Here is a 12684-nt window from a genome sequence, read left to right on the forward strand (position 1 = left end):
GGTTGGAGCTGCAGAGTGCCATTGAGCCCTATAGGAGACTTTCCTTGGGCCGGGTTAGAGCTGCAGAGTGCCATTGAGCCCTATGGGAGACTTTCCTTGGGCCAGGTTGGAGCTGCAGAGTGCCATTGAGCCCTATGGGAGACTTTCCTTGGGCCGGTTAGAGCTGCAGAGTGCCATTGAGCCCTATGGGAGACTTTCCTTGGGCCGGGTTGGAGCTGCAGAGTGCCATTGAGTCCTATGGGAAACTTTCCTTGGGCCGGGTTGGAGCTGCAGAGTGCCATTGAGCCCTATAGGAGACTTTCCTTGGGCCGGGTTAGAGCTGCAGAGTGCCATTGAGCCCTATAGGAGACTTTCCTTGGGCCGGGTTGGAGCTGCAGAGTGCCATTGAGCCCTATGGGAGACTTTCCTTGGGCCAGGTTGGAGCTGCAGAGTGCCATTGAGTCCTATGGGAGACTTTCCTTGGGCCAGGTTGGAGCTGCAGAGTGCCATTGAGCCCTATGGGAGACTTTCCTTGGGCCAGGTTGGAGCTGCAGAGTGCCATTGAGCCCTATGGGAGACTTTCCTTGGGCCAGGTTGGAGCTGCAGAGTGCCATTGAGCCCTATGGGAGACTTTCCTTGGGCCGGGTTGGAGCTGCAGAGTGCCATTGAGCCCTATGGGAGACTTTACTTGGGCCGGGTTAGAGCTGCAGAGTGCCATTGAGCCCTATGGGAGACTTTCCTTGGGCCGGGTTAGAGCTGCAGAGTGCCATTGAGCCCTATGGGAGGCTTTCCTTGGGCCAGGTTGGAGCTGCAGAGTGCCATTGAGCCCTATGGGAGACTTTCCTTGGGCCAGGTTGGAGCTGCAGAGTGCCATTGAGCCCTATGGGAGACTTTCCTTGGGCCGGGTTGGAGCTGCAGAGTGCCATTGAGCCCTATGGGAGACTTTCCTTGGGCCGGGTTGTAGCTGCAGAGTGCCATTGAGCCCTATGGGAGACTTTACTTGGGCCGGGTTAGAGCTGCAGAGTGCCATTGAGCCCTATGGGAGACTTTCCTTGGGCCGGGTTAGAGCTGCAGAGTGCCATTGAGCCCTATGGGAGACTTTCCTTGGGCCGGGTTAGAGCTGCAGAGTGCCATTGAGCCCTATGGGAGACTTTCCTTGGGCCAGGTTGGAGCTGCAGAGTGCCATTGAGCCCTATGGGAGACTTTCCTTGGGCCAGGTTGGAGCTGCAGAGTGCCATTGAGCCCTATGGGAGGCTTTCCTTGGGCCGGGTTGGAGCTGCAGAGTGCCATTGAGCCCTATGGGAGACTTTCCTTGGGCCAGGTTGGAGCTGCAGAGTGCCATTGAGTCCTATGGGAGGCTTCCAAAATCATGCACAGAAGGACCAAGTCAGAAAGGTTTTCCTGCATTTTACGATTGTTCTGATACGAAAATTTTGGGACTTTCAGATCGCCAATACGATATTATCATGACTAATATGATTTTTTCGTAAGCATTTTCGTGATATTTGCGATCATCAGAAATTATCGTATTTAATCCGAATTTTTCCCATTTCAGGATTTAAACTCGTACTTTGATGAATCAGCCCCTAGGTCTCAAGTTTAGTATGCAAAGTGCAATCTCAGACACAGTTCTCTATGTTTTTTTACCCATAAACAGTGCAGTTTATTTTCAGAGCTTGCGGTTAAAATAACATCTGCGTGTCATTCTTTAGGTGCAAATCTGCTGCCTACTTAATAATAACAATCTATACATTATATACATCATTTACATTGTATTGGTGTTTTGGATAATGGTTAAATCCAATCCATCAAATCAGATGGAATCCAATCCATCAAATCCTTCTTACCTGAGTTGCTTTTTATGGTTAGAAAGGCAAATACATTTTCAGTCCCAGCGTTAAACCCTTCATCACGACTCAGTAATGACGACTGCAACAAAAGAAATGCATCTTTTAATTACACTTAACATTTTTTTCTTATTTTTTTAACAAGTGAGAGAGGAGAACATGCCAACTATAGGTCTTCTACGAGCAAAATCTGACATTGTTGAAGAGTATGCTGGGGATTTTTTGGATGAATTACCATTTTTAAGCAGGTGTGTGAATCCTTCTGGAAATATGGACTAAGGGGATAATTTATAAATGCTCAAATTAAAATTTTTGTCATGATTCAGTTTTTTTTGCACTCATAAATTCAAATTATGGTTTCAAAAACACAAATGCTTTATATTTATTAAGCACAAAACATTTGAAAATTTTGAATGTAATAAAAAAAGCATCTAAAAGCTTGCATGTTCTATCCATGTCAAAATGTATGCGTAAGTCTGTAAATCCTTTAAAAATGATAGGTAGAATACAAATTCCATGCATACGATTTTTTTTCATTAATTAATTTGAGTTTTTATTTTCAAATTTTTTCATAAATAAGCAAGTTTAGTTTTTGTAAAAATCTGAGTTTATTTGAATTTACAAAAAGCTCATATTCAAAAATTGATGGATAAGCCTTTAAATGGCTATGTTCATGTAAGAATTTAGCTCCCTCTTTATAAAGCATCAGTAAAACCCTATCCATTAAGAACCAATTTCCATTAAAGTAGGAAAGAAAGTGAGATAATTTTGGACTGGAAATTTCATCAGTGCCAAGTGTTTTAGATTCATTATATTTTCATAGAAAAAGACGTTAGGTCTCATTTACAATGTCCCTCACAGTGTGCAACATGCAAAAAAAGGCTGCAATCTGACTTTTTTTTTGCACTTTAGCCCCTTGCATGGGGCATTGTGCAATTAGCTGCAGCCTCATTTATGACTTCAGGTGGTACAAGTGCAAAAGCACTAAGGGGAGGAGAACGTGCCCCTTAGTGCTCAGAAGCACTTCAGCTCTCAGTGACAAGCACAGCATCAGGTGGCCCTGGCCCTTTCCTTTCTGCCTGCCTTTGGGAAGCCCAGTGGGTGCCTAGTGCAGGCAGTGCTCCCAAGCATTCTTGTCTGCCGCTATTTGCACAATACCCCATGCTGTGTGCAAAGTGCAAAAAAATGGTGGATTGCAGCCTTTATTTGCCTTTTGCACATTGCATTGTAACTGAGCCCTACTTTTTAATTTAAACAGAAACTGTAAAAAACAGAAATTGGAAAATCAGGAAAACCAGTGTATTTCTATTTTTACATCTTTTAACATTTTTGGACATCTGGTAACTGACAGATGCAGGGGAAACAACAGGTTTTAAATTGGTTGTCTATGTATTGTACTACCTAACACCCACCCTTATTCTTATCTCTGTAATAATGTTAATAATTGTTTACATTTAGTTTAAAAGTTCATCTTCCTTAACCACATAAAGGTACTAGCTCATTCCTTAAGTGGTTGGTAGAACTTTCAGAACTAGGGACATAAAGCCCCAAATAACCTGCAAAGGCCCTTTATGGTATCATACAGCTGACCCTCAGTCATTTGCCAGAGTTTTCATTTAGGCACAATTACATTGCACAATTGCAAGTTGTTAATCAAGATTTTTCGCTTGGCATATTTTTTTCCCTGCTATGGTTTTGACTCCATAACAAAACTTGATCATGATCAACCCATTCAAGATTTTTCATAAATCTGAAAATCACAACAAAACGCAATCACAGGTGTAGGGATTCTGATGCTATGCTTTCCAAGCATTTTAGATAATAGATCTCATACCTGTATATCATTTTGCTCCACTTGCATTAATGTTGATACTAATGAATCTATCTGTTTAGTATTGAACATAAAGAGACCCCAGTCACTCGAGGGAAATATTTTGATGAACTTACACACTGGCATTCTGGACGTCCACTAAGTGATGATTATGACAGAACAAAGGGAGATGAGGCAGGTACAGAAACATTTACGACAGAGTCTCGGGTGGGAAGGTTGGTGGGTTGGGGGGTCAGTATTGGAGTATATATCTTAACATTTACAGAAAATGAACTAGGGACAAGGTTAGATTTTGATGGATGGCAGTTAATATCCATATCTCCATATTTTATGCGTTTTGCTTTGTGGAAGTTCTGTTAAATGATCAACAACACAAACATACTTTTAAATGCATTTTAATATAATGTACTATTACACAGCACTAATACAAACTGTATATTTGCTTCAACAGCTGTAACCTATGTAAATTAAATACTGAAATGGCAAATAGTAGATAGTCCCACTGTTAGTAGAAAATAGATGCAATCAGAAAAGAGGATAAATACTGTTTTTGGCTTCTAACAGCATTGAAAGATGAACGTGCTCTCAGAGATTACCAAAAGCTGCAAACTCTTCACCGTTTTAGCGGGCAATCTTTAGTCTCCTCATCATCCAAGACAATTGTAATACAGAATGATGACCCTGAAAAGAAGGGGGAGAAAGAAAAGGTTATTGTTAAGAAAAAGCAACCACAGGTAAGGACTTGCATTATGTTTTAAGTATGACTATATATTTACACATATTCCTTACACACATACACAAGGCATTAATAGCAGTGTCAAAGGCAGGTTCATAGCAGAGGTATTTCGTTCCAAGATCAACTAAAGCCCAGTTGTACACAGGTATGGCAAGGATAATAATTTGAGGCTTGGTACCTATTGCTGTTATTTTCCTCTTTGTTCGTGCCACTATGGTTTCGCACTAAGTTATAAGAATGAATAGCGAGCAAGGCCTCTTTTTATTAATATGTGAATTCCATGCACTGGAGAGACAGCAGCCTACTGTGCTGTCTTGCATTTTCTGTAATAAATGCAGGATTCCTTAAAACTGCCCAAACTTGTACCAAGAAAATCGCATAAAACAAAGTTTCGCGTGTTTATAGGTAGGTATATGGTGACCTGATAATCTCACACAGATGTCTTTGGGCCAGTCTGGCATATTCAATGCAGGGTCGGCTTGTTATTGCTGTCTAAACATCAATATTCTTTACCCTGGGTCTCCTCTATACAGAACAAATAATTCTTTTTTGTCAAGCTAAATAGTCTCACATAATTTAGATTGTATGAAAAATTAGAGTAACTGTGCACACAGTGTTTACCACCTTCTCATCGCATATATCTGGAAGACTATTGTTTTATGCACTCATGGCAGAATATATGATCATCAGTACATTAATCTAAAGTCATAGTCTGGTTTATTTTGTTATGAAGGAAAAGAAAGTAAATCCTTTATTCAGACTCATGGGGGCTCGAGTTTTCAATCTATAAATCCCTCAACATTTTTTCCTTTATAACATCTGATCAATATTTCCATTTCTGGCCTTGAGAACCACTTTTTCAATACCAAAGAAATACACTGATTGCACATTTGAATTATGAAAATACCGCATGTGTCTTGCTAATGGGGCATCCTTTTGATTATTCGTTGTACCAATGTGCTCCAGTGCTCCTTTTCTCAATAGTCTTTTAGTCTTCCCAGTATACAATCCCAACTGCTGCATAAATGACACCCATAGTTCTACAATTGATAAATTGTTTAATATTGTAGTTAGCACCAGTAATAAAAAAGTTTTTTGAAGATTTCATCAACTTCACTTTCACTTACATTATATGAATCTACAGTGGTGTGAAAAACTATTTGCCCCCTTCCTGATTTCTTATTCTTTTGCATGTTTGTCACACAAAATGTTTCTGCTCATCAAAAACCGTTAACTATTAGTCAAAGATAACATAATTGAACACAAAATGCAGTTTTTAAATGAAGGTTTACGTTATTAAGGGAGAAAAAAAACTCCAAATCTACATGGCCCTGTGTGAAAAAGTGATTGCCCCCCTTGTTAAAAAATAACTTAACTGTGGTTTATCACACCTGAGTTCAATTTCTCTAGTCACCCCCAGGCCTGATTACTGCCACATCTGTTTCAATCAAGAAATCACTTAAATAGGAGCTACCTGACACAGAGAAGTAGACCAAAACCACCTCAAAAGCTTGACATCATGCCAAGATCCAAAGAAATTGAGGAACAAATGAGAACAAAAGTAATTGAGATCTATCAGTCTGGTAAAGGTTATAAAGCCATTTCTAAAGCTTTGGGACTCCAGCGAACCACAGTGAGAGCCATTATCCACAAATGGCAAAAACATGGAACAGTGGTGAACCTTCCCAGGAGTGGCCGGCCGACCAAAGTTACCCCAAGAGTGCAGAGACAACTCATCCGAGAGGCCACAAAAGACCCCAGGACAACATCTAAAGAACTGCAGGCCTCACTTGCCTCAATTAAGGTCAGTGTTCACGACTCCACCATAAGAAAGAGACTGGGCAAAAATGGCCTGCATGGCAGATTTCCAAGGCGCAAACCACTTTTAAGCAAAAAGAACATTAAGGCTCGTCTCAATTTTGCTAAAAAACATCTCAATGATTGCCAAGACTTTTGGGAAAATACCTTGTGGAACGACGAGACAAAAGTTGAACTTTTTGGAAGGTGCGTGTCCCGTTACATCTGGCGTAAAAGTAACACAGCATTTCAGAAAAGAACATCATACCAACAGTAAAATATGGTGGTGGTAGTGTGATGGTCTGGGGTTGTTTTGCTGCTTCAGGACCTGGAAGGCTTGCTGTGATAGATGGAACCATGAACTCTACTGTCTACCAAAAAATCCTGAAGGAGAATGTCCGGCCATCTGTTCGTCAACTCAAGCTGAAGCGATCTTGGGTGCTGCAGCAGGACAATGACCCAAAACACACCAGCAAATCCACCTCTGAATGGCTGAAGAAAAACAAAATGAAGACTTTGGAGTGGCCTAGTCAAAGTCCTGACCTGAATCCTATTGAGATGTTGTGGCATGACCTTAAAAAGGTGGTTCATGCTAGAAAACCCTCAAATAAAGCTGAATTACAACAATTCTGCAAAGATGAGTGGGCCAAAATTCCTCCAGAGCGCTGTAAAAGACTCGCAAACGCTTGATTGCAGTTATTGCTGCTAAGGGTGGCCCAACCAGTTATTAGGTTCAGGGGGCAATTACTTTTTCACACAGGGCCATGTAGGTTTGGATTTTTTTTCTCCCTAAATAATAAAAACCCTCATTTAAAAACTGCATTTTGTGTTTACTTGTGTTATCTTTGACTAATAGTTAAATGTGTTTGATGATCAGAAACATTTTGTGTGACAAACATGCAAAAGAATAAGAAATCAGGAAGGGGGCAAATAGTTTTTCACACCACTGTATAGGTCAGAAAAAGTGCTAAACAGTTTTTTTTTTTTTAGAATAATCATTATCTAGTAGTAAATCACCTAGACTACATGCCTTTCTTTCTACTACAAGAAGTTGGTCTGTTAAAACCTCCTTAAGGTTGGGATCAACCTTTAATATATCCCAGTATTTATTAAGTAGTTTTCTAATCCTTGACCACTGATTGTTAAAAGTTCCTATACACCGTACTATTTTACTGAGAATTACCAACAATCATCATTGTCTATTTTAGTAGCCAGAAGTAGCTGCTACAAGTAGTTCTATGTGTCTCCACCCTTAAGGGCTCTGGCACAGGAGGGAGATTAGTCACCCACGACTAATCTCCCAATATGACATCCCACCGGTGAAAATGTATTTCCGCAAATTGCGACGCCACGTATGCCATCCCACCGGTGATTTACATTTTCACCGGTGGGATGTCATATCGGGAGATTAGTCGCGGGCAACTAATCTCCCTCATGTGCCAGAGCTTTAATAAGAGCAGTCTAATCAGAAAGCTCACCCGCTTCTTATCATATCTATTCACAAAGAAGTACCTGGTAGCTTCAATACCTGTTCGGTGTGTAAAACTAGTGTATAATGCCTCTAAATCAATGCCTGCTAAAAGACAGCCAGCCATGTTCCAACCTGAAAATACATAACATAGGATAGTAAACCTTGTACTAGTCTGCTGTGAATAAGGTTTTTTCATCTATGTATGAACTCAGCATCTAAAATAATATTGTAAACTAAGCACATGCATTTCTGCACACATACATTTCTACATAATTAGTATATGAGAGTTTAAGGCTCTCACAGTAGACAATTCTCTATAGGACCTTGATTGAACGTGTAAAAACTTTTTTAGTTTTCGGCGTTATCTCCTTTTGCCTCTTGGTTTTATTTTTTATATTAAAAGTCAAGTCTTATGAATGCACAAAACAATAGTCTTCCAGATATAAACTAAATAGTTTGCCACAGAAGTGCCACTTTTTTTCTAACCCTCCAAAAACTTATTTCAACTGGGTCAGTTTTTAGAAGCATAATAGTAAGACATTGCCCAATAACACTTCAGATACCACAAAACTCAATCTACCTATAGAATACTTGTATAATGAACCATCTCATATGACAATCCCAGGACCCTTATCTACTGATTTGGAAAATCTATGCACCCATTAGTACTTTGCAGCAGTATGAGGCTGCAGTCGTCTGAATTTAGGTGTCTTATAAGTGTATAACACAAACAATAATACATTAAAATATTAATAATAATAATATTATAATACATAAAACATACAATTTTGCCTTATCTTACCTTTACTTTCAATTTTGTGTTCATAGAAGTCTAAAAAAGATCTAATCATAGAGGAAAACCAGAAAAGAATGAATGCCAAAGAGGAAACTAAAGACGCTGAACAGTGGAAATTAGTGGCATCTTCAATTGAAAAAGAAATGAGAGCAAATTTTTTTCCTGGCTTAAAAAAACTGGAAAGTTTCATAAAAAATACCCAAACCCGCTCAGTGAAGCTTCTTGCAGAACTATTAGGATTAAGAATTTCCTTTAAGGTGTGGGTCGAGCACTGCTGCACAGACAGTAAGTATTATTCTTTCTTAGTGTATCCTAATATTTAATATCCTAATATTTATAATGGTTTGAGGCCAATGAAAAAATACATTTCAACCACCAAACAAATTTGTGAAGCAAAAGGAGCAAAGGAGAACCCCTCTCCTAATAGATACAGTTCAATGGATAATAGTTCCATAACAAATACCTACTCTAATAAGAAATTTCTCCTTTTTTGTCCTCAAGGGTATTTACCTGTTTATTACAATTCATTATAATTTCTTACATATTGTTAAATGTTACATATGTTTTATTTTTATTCCTTTTTATGTTTCTTTGAAAAATTATTCTCTTGTCTGAATAGTAACTAAACTATTATGCACTGTATTGTATACATTAGGAGGTAGGTTTAATGTCCTCCTGATGTAATTGTGGTCAGAAACACAGGAGCCCTTTTTTAGCACTTTGTTTTGTTACTTTCCCAATATCTTGTTTTAAGTGTCCTCAGAAGAGGAGGACGATTTAAATATTGCTGTGGAAATCATGAAGAAGATACAAACACTTCATTATAAATACAAGGACATGCTGACTAATGAGGATCAACAACTAATAGCTCAATGTCTTAGTTATCTGGGATTTGAGAACTTGGCGTGCACATTGCCGCGCGCTAAGGTATGTGCCATTTTATTATTGTGGCTATAATGTTTTACTCATACAGTCCAAACATATTCTGCAGTGCTTTACAGATATTATATATCATTCACATCAGTCCTTGCCCCAGTGGAACTTACAATCTAAGGTCCCTATCACACACACACAATGGCCAATTTGATCAGGAACTAATTAACCTTTCTATATGTTTTTTGAATGTGGGAGGAAATTACTTGCCCTTAAATAGCACTTATAATATATATACAAGTATGTATAAGACAATTCTCTGAAGTACATGAATGCATTTATCACACTTCCCACCAACCATGCCCAGTTACATCTCAACACACTTATTTTTACTTCCTTATGGTTTTTTGGGTCTTATGCAATAATAAAGATATAAACTTTAAGTCGTTTTTTTCCAAGTCCTGTGTCGTGCCATATGACTCTCTATGGCTATACTGTATTCCTATATATATAGGAAGAAAACAGTATTGCACTGTTATTAAACTTGAGTGCAATACTCTTTTCCTCCTATATATATTTATATATATATATATATATATATATATATATATATATATATATATATATAAAATAATCATCTGTGGCCAGCACACCCTTCAATGTTTCATCAAAAATTTTTTATTGTAGATATATTGTTAAAACCAACGTTTCGGTCCTTATTAGGACCTTTCTCAAGGTCCTTGAGAAAGGTCCTAATAAGGACCGAAACGTTGGATTTAACAATATATCTACAATAAAATTTTTTTGATGAAACATTGAAGGGTGTGCTGGCCACAGATGATTATTTTCTATACAGACATAATTTTGGCTAGCACCCCGCAGAACATTGAGCCTTGGAGTGCGGACACCATTTGGATTGATATATATATATATATATATATACTATATTTTTCAACAACCAGGCAGTCGTTGCAGTTTGGTTGAGCGCTCCTTCTAGTATGTTATTATGTGCATGCCTGTGTGCACATACAAACCAAACAGACTGTGTCCAATAGTCCAATAGTATGGTTTGGCATATAAAAAGAAATTAAATAAATACAAATTAATTCACAAATAAGTGACTGAACTGCTGACCCCGTCCCGATCCCTTCCAGCAACGTAGGCCCTCCACCCTTACCCCCTAAGATTGCAACGTGTAATGCAATGTGATGTGTGTGCGTGGAGGGTGTGCTCCTGGGCCCCGGACACCCCAGTGGGACACAGAGTTAAGTAGAGTTTGTGTGTTTGGGAATAATATGTCCATTGTTCAATACGTTTACAGAAAGTTGCTTACAGTTAGCTGCTTGTTTCTGTAGCCTTCATTTATTGCCGGAGGCTTTACCACTGAAGGGCCAAACACAACAAAATATTTAACAAAGAATGTGCCCACGTAAAGAAAAAATGCTTTGGTAATTTAGTAAATTATGCACAAGATACTTTCCATGAGTAATCTACATATTCTGATTATACATTGCTGAGCCAGTAGCATTAGAAATTACCATTACCATCTTACTTGGCAGAGATGCGCCTTATGGTATAATAGTTTAGTTTGGGTGACATAATATCCAGTGCAAGCTTAGACATAAGCAGTTAGGTTACACCTATCTCAATGGAATTAACATATACTCCATGCATATTTAAAAAAATATATAATTGCAGGTAACCAGTGCCAGAGAGGACAAGAAGAAGGCAGAGTGCATGGTTGGAGTTGGAGCAGCTCGTTTCCAATTGCAGTTTATGAGTCCATACTTGGTAAGAGAGGAGAGGACAGATCCTGATCCAAGAGTACAACACTTTATACCGGACACATGGCAGGTAAAGGGTCACCTATTTATTTGCTTATATGAAAATGTGTGTGCACATATTACTAGTGACGAGGTACCCCTCCCCACCGCATAGTGTTTAAAATTTGTGCTGCAAGGCCAGGGGCCAGACTTAGGGGCCGATTCATTAAAACACGATTTTGAATCGTGAACTTTAAAATTTACATTTTTTTAAACTGTAAGTTCAGCTCTGTTAGTGCAAAAAGCACAATTTAGCTCTCAGCACTAGCAATGTGGCCCCCCTGTGACCCCTTTCAGTGCAGGAAAGGTAAGTGATGGGGAGCAGGGGGCATTGCAGGAGCTCCAGGTTTAAATTGCTACCAGTGGTATTTGGCCACCTTTTATAAGTAGCTGGTATTGTTTTACTGTACAGCTACAAGCCTGAACTTCTTCATTTTCTTCACTCACTGCCCCATATATTTCTTTTGAAGTTGTCTAACCATCTCAGCATGGACTTTTGGTTGTGCTACCTTCTTATGCTGTTACTGCTGGTATCGTTCATGCTGTGGTGGTCCTGGAATTGTGAGGAGCCTGTGGCATTATAACTATATTATCTGAAAGAACCAGTGTTATGCAGTTCTAGTGACATGCTTTAAACTTCCTTCACTTACAGCAGGAGACTGAAAGATCTGGACTGAATTGTTTTCCAATAATAATTAAACTTGTTTGGACAAGAAACAGGCATTATAGCTTGTGTATATAATTATTTACGACCATATAGCCACATTTAAAGGCAGCATTACTTGATGACTTGATAAAATAAACCTGAAAAAAAGAGATATTCTGAATTGTCACACTCCCTGCTACAGTTATTCTTTTTTGTCAGTTTTTTTTATAGTGTTCCAGATGTTTAACAAATAACATATGAATCACTTAACTTAAGTAGCCTACAAAAATGCTTTTAACAATGTGGGCCTCTGGATACCTCAATGCAGAAATCTCACATTGTTGCTGACTTTGAAAAGCTCTGCTGAGCTGAAAGCATTATACTGGCAATATAAAAATTGCTAAGTTATATAAATAACTCATAAACCACTAAAAATGAATGTAAATGGCAAAAATGTTCAGAAGAGTAAGTATAAATGAATTAATTTTGTGGGTTTAACTAGACTAGAGTAACTTCATTTATTTAGAGACCAGTGGATATTTAATCAAACATCTGCTATTTTTTATCTAGGTGATATACAATAACTCTTTGCTTACACTGATAATGTCTGGCAAATAATGACAGTGTTATGTGCCGACAGCGTAAACTTCTTGATGTTGTTGACAATAATGAGTCTGCGGTGATAGTTGCCCCTACATCTTCAGGAAAGACTTACGCTTCGTACTACTGCATGCAGAAAGTTCTGAGTCAAGGCCATGAAGGTGTGGTTGTGTATGTTTCACCAACAAAGGTAAAATTCTGATTTTTAGATGATATTATTTAATCATAGTACAGGCTGTAAGTACAGGACCTCTTAGTACCCTGTACCCTCTTGAACTCCCGACT

The 12684-nt window shown here is 38.7% G+C and overlaps 1 protein-coding gene across 5 annotated transcripts in view; it reads left to right on the forward strand.

Annotated features, from left to right (window-relative positions):
- The window catches only part of ddx60 (DEXD/H-box helicase 60), a 160585-nt gene that overhangs the window by 114570 nt on the left and 33331 nt on the right, over positions 1 to 12684 (forward strand). For all 5 annotated transcript variants that reach the window (XM_031895459.1, XM_031895458.1, XM_031895460.1 and 2 more), the window contains 7 exons: positions 1972 to 2074; positions 3720 to 3835; positions 4222 to 4391; positions 8490 to 8742; positions 9212 to 9384; positions 11029 to 11184; positions 12440 to 12589. In XM_031895459.1, coding sequence (XP_031751319.1) covers positions 1972 to 2074; positions 3720 to 3835; positions 4222 to 4391; positions 8490 to 8742; positions 9212 to 9384; positions 11029 to 11184; positions 12440 to 12589 — 1121 coding nt within the window. The remainder of the gene's footprint in view (positions 1 to 1971; positions 2075 to 3719; positions 3836 to 4221; positions 4392 to 8489; positions 8743 to 9211; positions 9385 to 11028; positions 11185 to 12439; positions 12590 to 12684) is intronic.

The sequence above is a fragment of the Xenopus tropicalis genome, chromosome 1 (assembly GCF_000004195.4).
Source record: "Xenopus tropicalis strain Nigerian chromosome 1, UCB_Xtro_10.0, whole genome shotgun sequence".
NCBI lineage: Eukaryota > Metazoa > Chordata > Amphibia > Anura > Pipidae > Xenopus > Xenopus tropicalis.